The sequence below is a fragment of the Phaenicophaeus curvirostris genome, chromosome 8, assembly GCF_032191515.1.
Source record: "Phaenicophaeus curvirostris isolate KB17595 chromosome 8, BPBGC_Pcur_1.0, whole genome shotgun sequence".
NCBI lineage: Eukaryota > Metazoa > Chordata > Aves > Cuculiformes > Cuculidae > Phaenicophaeus > Phaenicophaeus curvirostris.
The window spans coordinates 31,137,634-31,158,445 of record NC_091399.1 but is presented as its reverse complement, the minus strand read 5'-3'; the positions used below and the strand labels follow the sequence as shown (position 1 = coordinate 31,158,445).

Here is a 20,812-nt window from a genome sequence, read left to right as displayed (position 1 = left end):
CGTGGTGTAAGCTGGCAACCTTGCTGTGTTAAGAAACCTCCATCCCTGCGTGGAACTTCAGTGACTGGTGAAGCTTCTTATGATCCTAGAGACAGACATCAAAAGACAATGATAGGCTTGGGGCAGTAGCCTGTTCCCAGACTTCCGGTATAACTGCAGCAATGAATGGAATAATGAAATACAGTTCAAAAATATTTTATTTGTTCTTCTGTCTTTTTAGGAGCACTTTATAGATTTGATCTGGAAAAGGAAAGTTCATGACTGACAAACTGATTATACTATTTTGAAGCCTCGAACATATGCTTAGTAGTAGTTGGTTGTTTGTGCATAATTTTTGTTGGTTATGTTAAAAATAAAAGTCAGTGTATTGGGCGATTTGGACAATCAAAATTCTAATTTTTATGTGTTTTTTATAACCTTGGATATTCTTTCTATGCATGAAGCTTTAGCATAAGTAGCCAAACCTGTTTGCTTTATAGCATTTCTGTAGATCCTGTTTTTAATATAACTGTTATATCTAAACAGATTTCAAATTTCTATAAAATTTTTAACTCAATATGGATAATTTATATAATTATCACAGTAACTTTTGCAGGTTTCTATGCAACTGTCTAGTAATTCTTATTGAAGAATTACTATTGTTGCTTTTAGGTTATAATTTCAGTGTCATTTTAACATAATATCCGTAGCGTGCATTGAAGCGATCTTACCCATATCTGTAATTGTCCATGTGCTTTAAGAATAAAATTAAACATTTAAATTAAAATTAAACATTTCAATGTTTATAAAGCAGAATTATCCTGCTATTGATGTTCAGAAGTAGGACTTTTATTTTAGACTCCTTCTAACTTTAAAGTGAACATGACTAATGTGTTATTTTATGCTAACCATGCGTGATGAAGTGATTGATTTCATGTTCTCTGGGATAGCAGACAGCTCTCTTTTCTTAACTGTCTAGGACCTGCCATTGAGCTTGAAAAAGTAAAACCAGAAACAATTGAGCCCGAACCTGAGGTACAGAAGACCTTCAGTGAGGAAGCAAATACATCAACATACTATCCTGCCCCTGTTCCAGTAATGGACAAGTACATTCTCGAGAATGGAAAGGTATTTTAAATTAAATATAGCATGAATAATTTGTAAATGTCCATCAGGAGATTTTTGTGTGGCATTTTCATGGTATTGGGGGTTTTGCGTGGTGGCAGCTTATACAAACTTCCTCAGTTTTTATAAAGGCGTGTTGTTATGCTGAGGAGAATCACAAAATTACGGAATTATGAACAGCATAGCAAATTATCCTCAGTCATGCTCTGACTGGATGCTGTGTAACAAAGGGAATGTAATTATTAAATATGCATGTGCAAGCACATTGACATAGTCTTCAATTGTTGACATACATAAATCTACCAAATACAGACCAGAATCAGTTACCCAGGTTGTAAAGTTACATTAGTCTATTTAACCAAAATACTTTTACCTAAAAAGTCTTTAACGTTTTTAGTGTGCTGTATGTCTGTTGCAGAGAAGCTTTTATTTTTTGGCTAAATTGGAGTTCAGTAGATAATTATGAACCCTGGAATGAAAATAGGCTCCCATGAATCTGATAGGAGTTTTGCCACAGAATTGAGCTGGTGTGGTGCTACTTCAGAGATACTTTTGTAAAGCTGGTGAAATAACATATAGCTGCAGTTTGCCAGAACCTGACTGGTAGTTTTTCAGATTTCAGAGTGTTTAACACATTGCCTGCTCATTTACTGAGGCATGCTCTTATAGCTGTTGCCATTATCATTAAATGAACGTTGTATTTCTTTTACAAAACATTATGTCCTTCAGAGTTAGCTGTGCAGATCCCATTTCTTAGGACATGTATGCATTTTATACCATAATCTGAGAACCTTTTGTAAGGAAACGTCCAGTTCAGTTTTGGCGTACAGTGGAATTACTGATGGAATAGTATGAAATATTACATTTTCAGATCTGTGCTACAAGACTGACTGCACAAGTGTCTGTCATTCTTGAAGATGAACTCAGTGTAATTGTTGAGGACATAAATGTATGTGAAAAATAGTATAATCTTGGCAGTTTGACAAGTACTTGATTCAGATAGCTTTTCTTGCCTAATATATTTAACATGTCATTTGCTCGTGTATTTTGTGTATATTTGTGCATTGAAAATTTAGCGTATATTACTGTGAGAGTTTGTTTTACCTCCTTTTTTACTGCTTAAGATCTTTGGGATAAAGCACATCCTTTAGTGTGTATATACAGCTTTTCTTGCATCTTTACTTCATCTGCCAGTTTCTTGGCACTTCTGTTGCTGAAATTTTCTGTCTTTACAGATATTAATAACTCTTTAACTTTCTTTTTGTAATTTTGGTCTTTCTGTTTGCCTGTTTACCAGGGATTCAGCCAGCTCAGATGCCAGAAATGTGAACTAATAATGTATTTAGAGTGTTGGAGGGTGTGTTTTTTTCAGTTTTTCTTATTTAGGCCTTTTTTTCATTACTTTATTGACATGCACCACTAGAGTAGTTGGAATACTTTTTTCAGAAATCTTGGCATCGGATTTGATCTTCGTAGGATTCTTTCAAAGCGTATAAATCTCACCCCTCCGGAGGGAGAGCAGAATTACTGAAAAAGAGCCTATGGCATTCATTTAAAGAAAAGGAGGAAAAAAAAAGAAAAAAAAAGGAAAAAAAGTTTGTCTTCTGAGATACATTTTAGATATATTGCATGTTAGCATGATTGCAGTGGGGAGCATTACTTTGAATTTGCTGTTGTTTCTGTTGCGTCGTGCTTGGAGGTTGGTCCTGCAGTTTCTGAAATTGAGACTAAAGTTCCCCTTGATTTCATCAAGTCAAGAGTTTGGCCCATGGAGCAGAAGGAAATGGCTTCTGAATGTGGAGTACAGTAACCTTCCTGTAGCTTTGGGAGTAATAGGAAACGGTACTGAGCCTGTTGGACAGAGAGGTAAACTGAGACATGAATAGATTGAATTTCTTGTTGTAACAGTGCTAGGAAAAGAAAAAGAGAGACATAAGATTTCTGCATCTGTGGCTGTCTGCGACATAGTTGCTGTTACTATAGGTGTTTCGTATCAGTGATAACTTTTTTTTTAGAAGAAATTAAGCATGTTCAAAGAAGAGATATCTGAAACAAAAATATTTGCTATAACTTGTTTTCTTTTAAATAGCTTAAAGCTAATAATGTAGTAGCTTATGAGACTAAACAATCTTTAGTGAAGACAAACCCTAATCTTGGCAGAGGAGAGTCAGATTTTTGATCAGATACAGCAGTCTTTACAACTAATGTAATACAGACATCCTAAATCCTGATCCTAGTTATTTTCTAAGTAACTTATACTCATTTTTACTGATAACTTTTCCAAGGTGAAAACAGAAATAACTGAATTATAACTGTAACGTGATTGTTTTCTGATCACAGACTGCTCACTGCTTGAAGTTTCCTTACAATATATGTAGAGAGCAGCAAAAGAGCCTGAATTCCTGTAAGCAATTATAAAGAGGCTGAGCAACAGAGAAGGAAGGGGGAAAAGGGGTGTTCATGTTATGGTTATTACTAGTTCCATTTCTGTCCATTACAAAATCTAAATGCCTTGCAGACTTTTGAAAAGCTTCCTAGAATCCCTTTAGTGTAGAAGGTTCTGCAGGAGAGGCAGCTTTCTTTATGGCTCTTCATTTGTTCTTTATAACCTAGCTGATAGCCAAACCATTCATATTTTTCTATTTAAGTTTTTAAACAACAAGTTGCTTTTGAAGGAAGCTGTCGTAATAAAAAAATTTCTTTGGGTTAGTACCCTCGTTAATTATTAAAGCAGGTTTCCATTTAAAGGAAAAATGGTTGAATACAGGCAGTAAAATTATGGGGATATAAAATTTTACAGTAGCTTTGTCTAGTTTTCATTGCATTTAATGGGACTTATGTGATGCTGTTCATATCTGTATGGGTAGCAGGCACGGTTTATGTAATACCACTTGAAAGGAGTTAACACAAAAAATTAAGACCAAAACAGTTAAGGCAGACAGTCTTCTGGTGTAGTTTTGCCACAGAATTTTGTTCACAGGATTTATTTTTTTTAAATAATGTGAGAAGGCAGTAAGTTTTTATTGCAAATGTTAGTGTTATAGAAAGCATTAGCTTGTTAGGGATGATGAGCAAGTGTGGGTCCAACAGATTGAAGTTCACCACCATATGAACAAAGCTTTCCTTAGGCAGAGGTAGGGCCGGTATCTGCAATGTACTCCAGGAACTGTGAGCACAGACCTACATGTACATAGTATTTTCTGTGGTTCCATACAGGGCCAGCATTTGTCATGGTTGTGCTCATGTCAGGCTCGTTCTGATTACTGGTGGGGATATTTTCCTTGCTGTTGCTTGATGGTGTCTGGTTATCAGGACTATAACCTCAAACGTATGTAGTGGCAGCCTAAGGATGGAACTCAGACTCTTGTGGGGTGTTCATCTAAATCTGGAAGGCTGGGAACCTTGGGCTAGAGGTACAGTGTAGCTCTGTGGGAGTCAAGCCAGCATAGTCATGCTGAGCAAGACTAAAACACAACTAGACTGGAGCAACTTCCTTGTAGAGACTCAACAGTGGCTTCACACTGCATTTCACAGTATCCGTATTATCCTGCTTTACTACTCCAGTGAAATATGTCTACTCCCCATTGTCTGGATAGTGGAAAGTTTATGATGATGTAGCAGTGGGTCATTGCATTACCACAAAACAGCACTCACGAGGGTGGATTAATGGTGCATGATAAGCAAACTTCATGATAGAATTGGAAGTTTTACAAAGCTTCTTAACAGTCTTGGCTTATATTGAAATTGGTGCTCTCAAAAGCTTTCTCTAGTTCTAGTTAATTTAAATAATCAGATTGAATTTTGCCAAAAGGTACAGGACAGGACTTAGGAAATATTTCCCTCTCTACTGCCTCTGAAATATGCTCTGGGTAAAGTCTGTTTCATATTAAAGACAATGTTTCATCTTGTGCCTGAATTAGCCTGGTGCAACTGCTTGTTTAATATGCTGTGCATACCTTTATAATACTAGATGTGTTTGCTGTTTCCTTCTTCTGTCTCTGTGCCTGACCAAAATCTTGTAGAATACAGGCTGTGCCGGGAGGGGAGGATAATAGAGGGTGAGAAGAATTGAATACAAAAAGGAGGTTAACTTGAACTCCCTGACCCACAAGTTGGCGAAGTTTCAGAGTTAGGCAAAATACATTTGTTCAGCCCTAATTACTGTTATTATAGTACCTAATATTAATGTTCCTACAGCACTTGGATACTGTTGTGTGCTACATACCATAGATAAGTTGTTATTATTACTACCTTCTAGGTCCATCTTGGCAGTGGAATTTGGGTAGATGAGGAGAAATGGCACCAGCTGCAAGTAACACAAGGAGATTCAAAGTATACAAAAAATCTAGCGGTTATGATTTGGGGAACAGATGTTCTCAAGAACAGAAGTGTCACAGGAGTTGCAACCAAAAAAAAGAAAGATGCCGTTCCCAAGCCACCTCTCTCACCTCACAAATTAAGCATTGTCAGAGGTAGGTTATTTGAAAACTTTTGCTTCCTGCTTTGGAGTTTAACCATTAATCACTGAGTTGAAAGATGCTTCTTTTCAGCTCATATAAAATTAACTGATTAAAAACTGTAATTCAAATTGCTATTGCATTGTGAAGTGCATACATATCCAGGAAGAATAAAACACAGTGCAATAGCTGTGCACAGTGCAGGCTCTCACTGCTGAAGAGTTGTACATTGACTTCAGTAAGGTTCAAGAAGATCATTACTTTAAACCACTTGCAGGACAGGACTCTGAGCCTGGAGAACAACTTGTTGTTCTGGAATTCATTTATAACAATGATTTTTTAAAATGCATATATTCCTTTTAACAAGCCTGAGAGTAGCTTTACCACATTCTTTCATCCAGAATGTAACCAAGTCTGGCATGAGGCACAGAAACCGTTATAGGTGTGACTGTAAAAATGTGCATACCTTCAAAGGTGAGAAAGAATAGTCTTACCTCTCTAAGTGGAGAAAATGGAAGTAGTAAAAATTAATTGTTGCACTTGAATTGGAATTTGAACAGGAAGTGTAAATCTGGCAGGAAAAATTGCAGTGACACTTTCAGTAACTGCAACTATCTTGAGAGAGAAGGCCTTCTCCTTTATTTAAATTCAATAGTGAATTTCAGTCCCTTTGTATCATCACACTTGTGTTTTGTATTCATTTCTGTCTCTCTTGGTATTTCAGGCTTCTTTTTAAGTCAAAACTGAGTCAGTTCCTAATGGAATACATACTGAAATTGGATTTTTAGGGTTTGTGTCCATACTAAATTGTAATAGGGCTGAAAGAAATCTCCCTGTTTGATTGAGCTTCATTATTCTGCATTTCCTGTTCTTAGTTGCTATGTGCTCTTGACTGTGAACTCTTTGAGAGCTGTTGTAATCTGCCTTTCAAGTATCATAGTTTGGAATTAAGAAATACGGTTCCTCTTTGAGTGTGTGCATGTGTCTGTGTTGTGTGGGGAAAAGTTGGAAACTGATCTTCGTACTGTCATCTTTCATAGTGTGTAAGAAATGAGTAAAACAGGGATTTTTAGTAATCCGCTTTAAGAATATATGTGGAAGTGCAAGCTGTTCCATACTGATTTTCTAGTTCTAGCTCTGACCTTTTGGTGCATCCTAACACATATAGCAGGGTAAGACTGGCCACTTAATGAATCCACTCTGTGGCTCTGGCTACCCTTGTTGGCTCCTAATGGGAAAGAGTCTTGGTTACCCAGATGTGCGCTTACAAGCACACAGTAAAAAGGGATCATTTTTCACTGGCCCATTGCAAAGAGCTTTGTAGTTTCCCTGCTGGAGGTGGCCACTCTTCAGCACTGCTGGCAAGGTTTCTTACAGGGGGAATTTCTGCTTTTGCTTCAGTCAGGGCCAGTTTGTGTTGCTTGAGCCATTTCAATAAAAGCTTTCTTCTGACTCCCCTGGTTTTGGCTACAGTGAGTTGGGGAGTATGCTCCAACAGGTACATGGTGAGAAGCAGATGGTACCCTTCCCTTTCTTCTCTTCTATATCTTTACACTCTTCAACAATTCAGTTCTTCCCTGTTTCCTCGTTTTTTCTGTGTTTTCTGTCATAATTTTGGTTCCAGCCTCTACCCTCATTTGAATTCTATTGTTCCATGCCCTGGTTTTCTATGTTCCTCTTTCCAGTGCTTATCTCTCCTTGTCTTTGACTTCCTTTTTGTTAGTCTCAAGACTGTACAGTCCTCCTGAACCACTTAAACTACAAGGCCAATGTTTTAGGTGGTGGCAGACAAACTTCCTATATCAGTGATAGTGGGTAGCACATAAACATTTTCTTTTCATGTTGTTGTGTCCTTTGCATTTGCATCAATGTTAGCTGGTCTTGCCCTATCATGCCTGTGGTGTTTCCTAGAAAGCTTGAAGTGATCAAATAAGTAGTTGTTACTATGTTATTGAGAAGAAAAATTAAAAAAAAAAAATTAGTAGCAAGTCACAAACGGTGAAATTTGAGGAAGCTGGAGTTTATATGGCCAATGACTTGGATCAGGCATCACAGAAAGTAGTAAAGCTCATTGTTAGACATTGAGGTCTACTTAAATCATTAGTCCAGACAGAAATACGAAGCGGCATCTGTATGCTCCTCTAAAGCCAAAAGACAGAAGAGGCAGAGGCCCCAAATCACTCTAGAGCCCCTAAGCCAGCATCCTTATATTACTACTAAACTACTATTTCTACAGCTACTCACAGAAATGGAAGGATTGGAAGAGGCAAATCTTTGATGATCATGGATCCATCTGGGTCACACTGACTTTTAAGAATCAGAGCTGATGAATGAATTCTATCAAGTGATTATTTGCTTGACGTTGCAGCTAAACTAATAATTTAGCCTGTATTTTACTGAAAGTTCGCCTTACTAGGTGTATCTGCAGCAATGTCGGAATATTCCTAAGATTGTTGTAGTACAGATTTATGTCCTACAAACACTGTGTTTCTTCAGGTTCTCAGTGATTTGCCTCTTAGGTGCTGTATTACAAATCATAGCTTACTGATTATCAGCATTTCAGCTGTCAGGCTCCATGCTGATTAATTTTATATGTTTTATATTCAGTACATCTTGCAGCATAAAATTCACATTGGTTTAGATGTTCTCCTCTTTCTGTGGACACAGGCTAACTTATTTTAAATATATTTTTGAACGACAGCATGAGGTCTTAATGTGTCTGATATCTCTAGCTTCTTAAATCCCTTCTGTATAGTACGTAATAAAGGAATTATAAAACGTATGATGCATGAGCCCTGTTATAAAGCTTGTTAATGCAAAATAACCTTTTATAAAATTTCTGAGAGGTTTCAAGAGGAAGTACAAGGCATGCATACTACTTAATTTTCATAACTTTTTAATGTGATGTGTTAGAAATGTAGCAGACCATGTAAGCGATAATCTCTATGGCTTGTGTAGGAAACAATAAATGGCTACTGGAATAGATTAGTAGGCAAAGCAAAATAGAGGTTCTTTTAATCAATCTGGGAAACTTACACAACAAAATACATTGTTCTGGTTATGAAAACAAAAAAAACCAAACCTGCCTGTCACTAAGGAGTTGTGTGTGTTGCATTGCCTCTTATTTCAGTAATCTCTGCAGGATCCTGGCACTGAACTGCCAACTATAGAGCAGAATTGGCCCAACTTTCATTGCCCTCAGTGCTTCTGCAGTTATTATCATTGCTTGCTTTTTGTGTTCCAGTTAAAGTTCACCAAGTATTGTGCAAACATGCAAGAAGATGGCTCTCATTTTGAATAATCTTCTAGTAAAAGTACAATACGCCCAGGGACAGGGTGTCTGTTAAAGATGCAGACATTAATGTATGTTCTACAGATTTAAAAAATAAAATAATTCAGTTAATGTCTTCTGCTGGTTACTGCTTCTCTTCCTAACCATTATCATTTACTTACCATCTTGAAGGTGTGAAAGTAAGAGTGACTTACAGGGGACTGTAAACAACAGCAGTTCTAGTAATACTGTTCACCTGGGAGAAGTCTCTAAATCTGGAGATACAGACAAGTATAAGAGTTAGGAAGGCAAGACTGGCACTGTAAAGCTTTGAATTTAGCCTAGTTTCTTTATAGAAAGCCTATTAGTGTAGTCACAGCATAACTGGAAGTTGGTCGTGGCAAAGATTCCAGTCTGGTGAAAAAACCTTGTCTTTAACAACTTAGCCAGTGAATCAATGAAAGCTGCTGTTGTCTTGGAACAAATATACACAGTGCTCTCTCTTGAGTAGTTAGCCCAACACAGGGCTATATTCCTTTCTAAAAATATCCTAATGGCTCTTTCCTTTTTTTTTCTCTCCCCAGAATGTTTGTATGATAGAATAGCACAAGAAACTGTGGATGAAACTGAAATTGCACAGAGACTCTCCAAAGTCAACAAGTACATCTGTGAAAAAATCATGGATATCAATAAATCGTGTAAAAATGAAGAAAGGAGGGAAAGTGCGAAGTACAATTTGCAATAAATTTTGGATTTTTAATAAAGTCTTAGTGTTTTACTTAAGTGTTGTTTTTTGATTTGTGTGGCATTTTTGCTGATGGGAGAGGCTGACTTGAAGCGTTCGTTACTCTTCTATAACTCATTCATTTTTTGAGCGGTTCTGTCAAAAGCCTTTCTATGGTGTAACCTGCTTTTAAATAATGTAAGATATATTGTACGTCCACTCACAATGAAACAGTGAATTTTCCAAGGTTTTTCCAATGAGTTGCAGTGTGTTCCCTGCAGTGCTGTATATAGGTTGTAAATCTGCAAACAACAACACCTTTTGCCTACATTTTGTTTTACTGGAGTTACTGGGTCTAGGCTGCAGTAAACATCTGCTTAGAAGAAAGAACTGTACAAAATCCACTTTGGTATTGAAAAGGGTCTTACTGTATTTTACAAAGTTTTTCTGAACTGAAATTTTAACCGTTTGTTTTTATAAATCTTTGTTTTGATCTCTAACAATACATTTGGTCAAAAACACACAAAGAACGCTTCCTTTTCACTTATTATTTTGTGGATAGATCACTGTGGCTGTCATAGTTTTATAACAAAAAAAAACCAAAAAAAACCCCAACACAAAACCAACGAAGTACTCAAATTGCAAAATCCTGATAACTTATTAAAAAAAGTATCTAAAAACAGTTGTTTTTCAGGCCCCAAGACGTTTCTCAGATTTCTGGTTATGGTACAACTCTCTTCCGTGTGTTGATGTTACTGTTCTTGAAACACTTTTTAGTGTATTTGTAGCTTCAAATCACTTAATGATTGCCACACTGTGGAAGATTATGTATAATAGAAAATTCACTACCCTTTCCTCTGAGTCCATAATTTATCGATGGACACTTTTAGCACATATTTAATCTAAAAATAAAACTAATTTTCTACACTGAAGTTAGACTTGTGATGCAAAATTATAAGGAATAATTTATTGTCTGAATTACACCTTATTGCCTGTAAGTGAAAGAAAATAACCTCAAGTCTTGTTTTATGAAGAATTTTGAAAATAAGGTTTGTGGAGATAATTTAGGGCCTTTACTGACCAATTTTGCGGATTTGTTATATTAGTGATCTTAGTTAACGTTCCATTTATTTTATATGTGCAGAGGTGATTATCTGCCTTTGGGCTGGCTGTTGCTGCATACCAGCATTTGTTTCTTTTCTACCACTGAAATGCTGCTTTCGGTAGTTTTGAAAGCCTTACCATTTCTTCATATCATATCTTCTTGCAGAACTGGTCTACCCTAATGTTAAGCCTATTTCAATTTCTGCATGCATAAATATTTGAAAGCAGCAATGCAACTGTTCTTTAAAGGGCTGGGATGGATGTAGGAACCAGGGGAAGGGAGAGGGGGAGGCACGCTAGATCCGCAGCTTCTGTTTCAGAAGAGATGGAGGAAAACACTATGTTATCTCTTCCTGTATACCACATCTGCTAAAATTATGTCTTAATTCAGGGCATAAGTATTTGTTCTATGCTTTCTGAAGCGCATTTCATGATTGGCTTGAGCAAATGAAAGTATGCCGTGCTGCCAGAGAGGAATGCCCCACTTCTGCTGCTCGTGTCCCTTCATTCCCATTGCTTTCCTTAAACTGGCACCTGTGATCGTGCAGATGTGTCAAATCTCACTGATTTTTCAAGGTTCACTTAATAAGGGCTGGCACCAATAGGATGGAGCCAGGGAGCATTCATAGCAATTGATGGGGAGAGGAGGAGATTGGTTTTTATGGTGACTTGTGCGTATTCTGAAATTGCATTTGATAGCCTAGCTTGTCTCCTGTTAATCTCAAAGTGTTCTTAGGTAGTGTTTAATGAAGTGCATAAATGTTTATGCTTCCTAATTTGGGATGCTAAATAGCAAATTAGTGTTTATAATGTCAGTGCATGTATCCTTTTATTAATTAAAGAACAAAATAGAGATAACATTGATGAAACACTTAAACAGCAAGTTCCCACTTTTCAGGCAGACTTATGAATGTATGAGGGGTTTTTTTGAACTGATATTGGGACAATCTACTAGTTTGGAGGAAAATGTCTGTAATTTTCTCAGTCTTTAATGGCTTTAGTATTAATGTGTTTTCATTTTAACACATTCTTTAATGAGGAGATCATACTGCACTTCTTAGAAGATAAGCCTGTTTGAGACAGAGTTTTATGAAACACGAGAAAATTAGATTAGAATTTAATTAGTGTTAGGACTCCAGCCTGGCCCTAAAAATCAGATTCTAAGTCTTTCTGCAAAACCTTCAGCTTCTTTATAAAGTGTCTCCTTGGCAGATTTGTCCCATCAGATGTTAATGCTGCATATTGCTGAAGAATTTCAGTTTTCTCTTTGGGGGAGATATCTTGGAAGTCTTCATTTATTTCTTCCTGGAATTTCTATAAGCCCAGGTCCAGCAGATGGCTTTCAGTGGAGTTCAACAGTGTTTGGGTGATACAAAAAGGTTGACTTCCCTTAGAAATGTAGCATTGTGGGATGCTAATACCATGTCCTTTGGACTGGGGAACTAGCATTTAATGTGGGCATCACCTGAAGCTTTGTTGAGTTATGGTAAAGGACATAGGGTATAGGACATGGGTAATACAACTCTTTATTGTATTATAACTTGACCCAGATATTTGGATTTTTGGAAAAAGCTTTTGCTAATAAGCAAAAGTTTTACATACATAGTTTTATGTACTGTATTTGTAAGGCAATGTGGGAAGGGTTTTGAAATGGGTAACAGATGTGTATGATTAACAACTTAGCACTTATATGTGGTCATTACTCTTGTCTTTTCCCTACCCATGAAGCCCTATCCAAGTGTTTCCCGGTGTGCCTGTTTAAGGGAGGGAAATAGGCTACAGTTGTCCTGTGTTTCAGCATTGCCCAAGGGAAAATACAAACTTTAATGAGGTATGCTTTCTTTGTATTGACATACTGATGCATAAGTTACCTGTGAATTTAATTTCACTATGTTATACTGCATTTATGGCCAACACTGGTTTTGTTGGTACATTAATTCTTCTATAATTGTGCTTGCCTGTACATAGTTTTGCTTTGTTCATAATGCATCTGCCATGAATCTACCAGAGGAGACTTTATGCAAAAATAGTGCCTACTAAATTTTTCCTGATCTAGTGTATCTTCATCCCTGTACATCATTTGAAACGGGAGATAATCTTGACGTAATATTGAGTAGGTTTTATTACACCCTGTAACACCCCTTGTTCATCATTCTAAGGTTTGTACTGTGCTGTTACTTCATACTGTAAAGCTGAATTTGTAAGCATCAGAAAAAGACCAGATTTAAGAGGAACTGACTTTTTGTCCTGAGATCAGTGTGTACTCTTTCCTTTTTTTTTTTTATATCAAAGAAGGAAGAAGGTATTACTGTTATGAATAGTCTGATCCTTTGTTGCCACACATTGCTGCTGTGATTTGTAATATTCATGATGTGATCCATATTAAAGTGCCTCTGGCGTACTTGCAAGAAGGCAAGATTAGAGTTAACAAAAAGGGCTTTATTCTCCATTAATGATTTTATAAGGGAAATTTGCTATTATATTAAAGGAAAGAATCCTAACAGAGATTTTAATGTCAGTTGAGATGTCTAGCTACTCAATTAAAAAAAAGAAAGTTAGTATTTGTTAGGAAAAAATAAATGTTAGGTTCAGCTGTTGCAGAACAGGTTTGGATTTAGTGATGCTTTATGGAAGATTGATATTTTTTTTTATTATTTTTTTAAATACAGCCAGGCTAAAATGTTTATTTAGTTAAGTCAAATTTGAACTATAAGTAGAAGGAATTTAAGGTTGCATTTGGTTAGCTTTTGAATATGACTGTCAAAAGAAGGTACAGCCTCCCTGTGGGAGGTCACTTCTTTGCACCATACGTTTGATGTTGTGTCAGATAGATTACTGTGATGCTTCTTTGTTGTCTTAAGCATAGATTATGCCCTCTTGGAAGTTCTGAGTAGCAATAAATTAAACTTTTTTGGATTTAGTGAAGTGATAAAGACAATTCCGCTTCACACTTCCAGAATTTGTAGACTTTTAAAAAACAAAGCTGAGTGCAGGTCATTGTTAAAATAATACTGCCTTGAGGCAAAACCTCAAAGGAATGAAAATGTTCTGAACTGGGAACATTCTGTGTTAGCTGTAGCCTCACTGTGCATTAGCTGTATTCATAACTCTTGAGAAACCCAAACTTGGAGTGTTTCTGAGACAGAAAATAAGGTTGTGTCACTTGGAGCCATACTGAGGTTTCTTTCAATATTCCATCTTTTGCTGTGAAAATGGCCACTCTTCTGAAAGATACAAAGATGGAGCTTGGGCTTCTTCAGAATTAAGTGGTAGTTTTCTCAGCATTTTTGAAAATATTTTTCATTCCATGCATGCCTTTAGTCTTGAATTGATGAAGTCATGACATCAATTACTTAGCCTTTATTGGTGCCATTTTTTTTGTTGTAACAGTGTGGAACTGTGGAGTGATTCATACAACACGGAGGCAATAAAAATGTTATGAAGTGCAATCATTGCATGTTTCATGCTCAGTAGCTAATTTTTAATTTTGCCGTCTTGGACACTTTTTCATCCCCACAGGCTTCCTAAATAGGAAAAGAGAATCATTTGGACTTGGAAAACAGGAACAATGTTTCAAGAAGGAATTAATTTACGTGCCTGTTCATTTGCTTTATTTTTGCAATTATTTCAGCTGTTTATGTCTGAACAATAACTTCCGTTCTGTGCATCATATAACCTCTTGTTCAGTCCTGCAGTGAAATCACAGTCCTGTGGTTGTGACATCACTTGTTTACCATAAAGAGGAAAATACCTCACCTATGACATCAGACAAAGTTGCTTTATTTGGATCAGAATAGAGGTGAAAGTGAGTCTGGGAGGAGAGGAGGAGGCTGAGCCAAAAGGATTTTTTTCCTTTGTTGATCTAACTAGAAAACATTTTCTTAGTAAGAAATTTATTTCCTTTTAGTAGAATAGCAACTTTATGTTCCTTGTTTACTGATAGTAAAACCTTAACAGAAAGAAACACTGTATCAGTATATAAGTTTAATGAGTCAAGCTACCTAGTTGCATATTAAATTTTAGTCTTTAGTGATTTGAAATTAGTCACAGAAAATTTACTGAACACTCAAGAGGAGGAAGCTATGGGTGACTTAGATTTTATTGTAGTACAACAATTGCTCAAAGTTGTGTGAAATACAATATAAGAAATTATGCTTGTTGATGCTTGTGTATCCTTTATAGTTAGCATGAGCTTTCGTGCTTCTGGAGTGGAGAAAGATGTAGGTTCATGGGAATAGGAATAGTGCCATGTCACGCCAGTACCAGTCCTTTCCATGTGAGTCTTGAATGAATTAAAAGCTTACGTGGGAGAGTTTCATATTCTTTCTTTCATACTCAAATATATCTTTAAAGTCTTCCCAAATGTCTATGTAAACTTATTGAATTGTAGTTTAGTTTAAGAAAAAAGTGTATTTTCATGTGTTCCTTCTTTTTTGTATTAGTCGAATAGAAATTTAATGGGAGACATCTTTCTCCATGTTTAAGTTGAGGTATCAGCGCACTGATACTTGAAAATCGTCCATTTGGACATTTTGCATCTGTGAGCCAGATGCGCTATGATCTTCCTGTTCCACATGAAGTCCTCTGCAGTACTTATGAAGGTACATTTAAAGAATAATTCTCAAAATAAGCAGGATTTGAGGTGTATGGGGCAAAACATCTGTCTCTCAAGATAACGTTCTGTGTTTCATTTTTTTAAGAAACTCAGGTTATGAAAAACTAAAACTGAAAGTAGGATTGCAAGGACAATTTCATCCTTCCAGGACCAATGCACACTAAATTCTGCATTTCACTGCATGTTCTTACAGGAGTAAACAATTGATGATGTAGAATTTGGGGCTAAGCGGTGATAAAGGTGATGTAGCACAGTGCAGGAACCCACCCTCCTTGCTAGGATATGGTAAAACAACATAGAGATGCCTTTTTGTTAGATATATTCCTCTAAAGGCAATTTAGCCAACAAATGTTTATTGCCGTGTAGGTAAATATGTGCAACTTCCATTCTGTGGCTTTCCTAAACTTTACAAGTAACTGGGATCCACTCAGCAGCAGCCACATGTGATGGTACAGGAAGCCTGGGTTGTGGAGTGGTCGCATAGGCCTTTTCACCTTCTGACAGAGAATTAAAGTGTGCAGTTTAGATTAAGTCAGTAGCCAAGTAGCGAGATCTCACACAGTTTGACTTGCATTTCAAGTTTCAGTCAGTGGGAGGTTTTATTAGTTAAAAAAAGTCCAATCGCTTTTATGTGCCAAGTAGCTGTTAATAAGTAGAATAATCACCATTTTCTTCTGCAGCCAGGGACCTCTCTCTAGTGCAGTTACACAGCTGTATGTTTACAGATGTAAGGTACTGTTATTCTGTATAAATCTGCCTATGCCATGTAAATGCACAAATTTCCCTGATGTTATCCAGCCCTGTCTGTTTTCCTGGTCTTCTTTCTGTTCTTTCTGCAAGTGGGAGGCAGTCTTTTGTGCTTGCCTTAAAGGTAACGAGATGAAATTGTTTCACAATTCCTGCTTTGCAAATTGTCAGCAGGGTTCTGAAGTGAAATACCTGCTTGTTATTCTTGGACAGAAGCAACAGAGCTAGAGTGTTTTCTTAGGAGATCGAGTAGTACTGCAGTCACCGTAAGGCAGACTTTGCAGTTCGGAGACTTCACATAGCAGCATTTTCTCCTTTCTTGCTGTGCCAAAGCATAAATTGTAGCAAAGAAAATTTTACTCTTATGTGAAGGTCTCAAAGAGGTAAATTGGAATAAACAGATCTTTCAGCAGTATCTCTTTAAAACATTCTTTTCTCAAAACAGAGGATCCCCTCTTTTTTTCAGAGTCTCAATAGCCTGAAAGTTTCACACCTAACTGTAGAGCCTAAGTTTGGATTGTCTTTTCCATTGGATGAAGAATAGAAAGCATTAGGCACTTTTACAGATTATACTGATTTATGATTTTAAATTCCTTCTGGGACTCCCTTTTCCTATTCACTGTATAAGAAGCAGACACTTGTTTAATCTCAGAAAGAAAGAGCTATTTCAAAACTGTGACCTAAGTACAGTTCTTGAGAAGAGTGTTCTTGGCTATTGAGTTACATGCCTCAAGGTGCACAGAAAAACTGCAGGTTGTGATGTGTCTGCTGGTGGGTCATTCAATGAGATGATGTGGTCCCCTGCAGAACATGTCAGAAAGCTTTGCTCGATCTCTCCTTTGAAGAGAAGCCTTGACTGGGCCACAGCATCCTCCTTAGGAAAAAAAGCAGTCTTGAAAAAGCTTCAAAGTGTTAAATCCCTCTTTTCCTTTAGTAGTTTATTCCAGTGGGTAAGTACACTCACTGCCTGACTTGTGCCTTACTTCTCTAAGAATTTTCCTGGCTTAACTTCTAATTCCTAGTTCTTGATTTGTCTGTCTTAATATTCTCTCTCCTCAGTATTTCTCTACCTCATTAACATCTCAATAGTCTGGGTGTCTTCATTCTCCCACTAATGCACATTTTCTAGGTTGCAACTTGTTCTGGTAATATTTTTTTCTTTACATCAACCCAAATTCATTGTAGTTTTATGGAAATACTTTCTATAGAGGAGTACTTGATATTCTCTTAAATACTTTATTAGTTAATGTGATACAATCTCGTGGTTTAGGACACATATCACTTTATGTTAGAACATCATATCAAATAGCTGTAATTTCATTTTGTGGGGCAAACTTAATTTGCCTCTGTAGAAAAAAAATTATATTTAATTGATTCTTGACCAATTGATGTCCCAGTGTAATTCACTTTTTACTCTATTATTAAATATAGCTGTTATGAAAATATTGTTCTTAAAATGAGTATCTCTAATGTGCTTTCCTCTTTGACTTGGTACAATACATGTGCCAACAATGAGACAGAGCATTCTTTCTGCTTGCCAAACTACTTATTCCTGTATTTATAGCTCAGGCAGGCAGGTGGGTGATGGTGTTGAACTAGGCTGAAAAGAACAACAGGTAAGCAGAGTTTAATAGAAAAGCAGACATGAAATAATAAAACTTAGAAGAAAGGGAAGCCACAGTCACTTTGCTGTTGGTATAAATCTAAACATCTTCAAGATAGATAGTTAAGGCATTTTCTTGGTCAAGGATACCTGCGCATTGCCAAAGAATGGTGAAGAGGTGCTACCGTTATGCTGTTACGTATTCTCAGAATGTATGGAGGGTTTCCTTGGAGAGAGACAACATTTTTTTTTTTTGTGGAATTATTTCATTCTGGAGCAACCAACCAAACCCCATAAAGGAATCGTTGCCTTTTTCTGTGTCTACTTTGATAAATTAAGCATTGCTTTGGATAGGACTTACGTGTGTGTTTGATCAGAAACGGGCACCATGGGCACCGAAGCCAGCTCAGGCTGGGTCACTGCTGCACTTGCACTGCTTTGTGTGAGGCTTGTCCCATTGCTTCAGGTGGTTCCTGCTACAGTAATTCCTATAACATGCAACTTAAATCCCAGGTTACAAGAATGTAAAGGGTTTTTTTTATTTCAATCTTCACTCTTGTCCTTCTATACCAAACCTTAGGATGTCATATTGCAATGAACTCCTCCCCTTGCCCCTGCTGCACCTTGGACAAACCCGCATGCTGCAGTCCCTTAGGAGTGTACCAGCTCCGGGTGGATCCTTATCTATGAGCCACAGTTTTTTCAGGGGTATAGATCCTGCAACATAGCCTTATCCACAGCCACAGTTGCTTTGAGATGCTCCAGTTCCAGCATGGCCTTATCCACAGCCACCGTCCTTTCGGAAGTAAACCTGCTCCAATTGGCCTTACCCATGCCTGCAGTCCGTCCAGGGGCATACGTGTGCTGTCGGTTTATCCATGGCTACGTGCTTTGAGGTGCTCCAGCATGTACAGCACAGCCGCTGAGCTTCGAGGTGTAACTGCTGCAGCATAGACTTATCCACAGCTTCAAGGTCTAACTTCTCAAGGGTGATTTTACCCTTGGCCACCATGCCTTCAGAGGTATACCTACTGTGGCACAGATGTAGCCACAGCCTGTTTGAGATGTACCTGCTTTGGGTTAGGCTTATTCACAGCCACAAATGCTTTGGGATGTCCTGCTCCTGTGTGGAGTTATCCTCAGATGACAGTCCCTTTGACTTGAGTTCACAGTGGCATTCAATCCTGTCTGGTGCAGCAATGCAGAAACACAGTTATGTCCTGGCCATGGGCTAGTTCAGCCACATTACTGTTATCAAAATTGTCACAGGGACATCAGAATAAAATGATAAGCAGCACAGCAAGCAGCAAGGGCAAAAAGAAGCTACTAACGAGCACTAGACTCATAAGGGAAGCAAGTCCCATGGCAGGCACAGATGCCTATTGATTAACACCAATAACAGCTACAAATTTGATCTAGTGCCTTCCAATCAAATCTGTCATTATCTCAAACTATTTGAGCCCCACATTGGTTGTCAAAAGGGACTGTTGTGATTTAACCTCAGCTGGCAACTAAGCCCCATGCAGCTGCTCACTTGCTCCTCTATCCTTGGTGGTGTGGGGGAGGAAATTATGAGAAAACTCATGGGCTGAGATAAAGACCATCCAGCATCTTGAGCACCTCCTGCACTCGCTCATGGGATGAGATGAAAAGCAGAAAAGACCTTGACTCTGTGTAAGCACTGCTCAGCAATAAATAAAACATTGCTGTATTATCCACACTGTTTTCGGCACCAATCCAAAACATAGCCCCATACCAGCTACTATGAAGAAAATTAATTCTAGCCCAACCAAAACCAGGAAAGTTGTTTATTCATGTTATGAAATCATGTTATTTGCTTATTCATATTTGTAAAGCCATCAAGAAATTTGTGTACTGCACCTTCTGAAAAGTAATTAATGTTTCACTCTTAAATGCTTATTGATATTTTTATATTTATATTGACTTGAAATTAATACATCTGCCAATTTACAGCTCAGATGCTGGTTTGTCCAGGTTTCTTTTACAAAGAATGGACGGGACAGCATCGTTGAACTGATCCAGTTAAGACAATGACCTGCATTTCATGCCCTCAAGAAAAAAGTACTTTTAATGTTCTGCCTAATACATACTTCTCTGGAGGTGACTGAAGGTGACCCTTTCCCACATCATCTAGGAGGAGTAGTGTAGGTTTTAACTAACGAGAAGCTTAATCATGGGAGGGATAAGATTAGAGCAGTTCAAGTGCACATTGTAATATCAAGGGCAGAAAACAGATGATTCTCTGAAGTTCCCACCCTGGTGCTGGAGTATTAAACGATCCGGGCGAGGCCTTGGTGGCATTTTGCAGGGTTATGGGTAGTGCAGAAGCCACTCTTATGATCTCCTTGCTTACCTGACTCATCTTATCTCCTGTTCTGGAGGTCAGGTAGAAACTGTACTTGAGATATTTCAACTTAATGGTGTAAGATGTTACCTGTTTTTCATCTCTGGGTAGAATAGTACTGTCTCATCATAGTCTGACCTGTGGTGGGATCTAAAAAGAACCATTTGATCCACTCCCTATGGCAGCTCAGTTAGCTTTGTTAGGGCTAACAGGGCAACATTGCTAGTCAAGAGGAGGGCTGCTGTTCCCTGCCAGCTTCCCGTGCTCCACAAGTGATGGTGTGAACTTGTTACAACTTACAGAATTTGGGTATCTTTCTGTATTGGATTTGATTTGGATCTTCAGTACTTTCACGGTGTATTATCTACAATTGCAGTGTCAGCTTGTAGTGTTTAAGACACACCTTATGACTTTAATGTAAAAGTTCATGGTAGTCAAGTCATTGTAATTTGTGTGGCATCAAAAGCACCTGGGAGACAGCCTGTACTAGTGAGGCTATAGGGTTTAATATATGCACTCATGGGTGGATTTCACCTGAGCTGGTGCTTTGTGAGAAGTTCCTCTAGCCCACTCCTCAGTGAACCTGCATGGCACTTTTTTCTCCTTGAACAAGGGATATACAGGCAGTTCTGCAAAAGTTGGGGATCTTGAGTTGCGGGCTAACAACTATTTTCTGATCTGTGAAATAACCCTTAGTGGAGTTTTGTTGGTGTTTTAGTTTTTTTTTTTTTTAGAAGAAGGATGCCTTGCTGTCCAGTATTGCCTCTGCTCTGCATGTGAAAATTACCTATTTGTGCTTTCAGGTACCCCAAAATATAGTTA

General features: G+C 37.7%; 1 protein-coding gene across 4 annotated transcripts in view; it reads left to right on the top strand.

Annotated features, from left to right (window-relative positions):
• LOC138723714 (BEN domain-containing protein 5-like) overlaps positions 1-20,812 on the top strand; it is a 935,765-nt gene that overhangs the window by 574,453 nt on the left and 340,500 nt on the right. For 3 of the 4 annotated variants that reach the window (XM_069863064.1, XM_069863063.1, XM_069863066.1), the window contains 3 exons: positions 959-1,107; positions 5,363-5,576; positions 9,417-9,615. The exons of the other annotated variant lie outside the window; for it this stretch is intronic. In XM_069863064.1, the coding sequence (XP_069719165.1) occupies positions 959-1,107; positions 5,363-5,576; positions 9,417-9,577 (524 nt within the window). In that variant the 3' untranslated portion in view covers positions 9,578-9,615. Of the gene's footprint in view, positions 1-958; positions 1,108-5,362; positions 5,577-9,416; positions 9,616-20,812 lie in introns of those variants that run through there. 4 annotated transcript variants of the gene reach the window in all.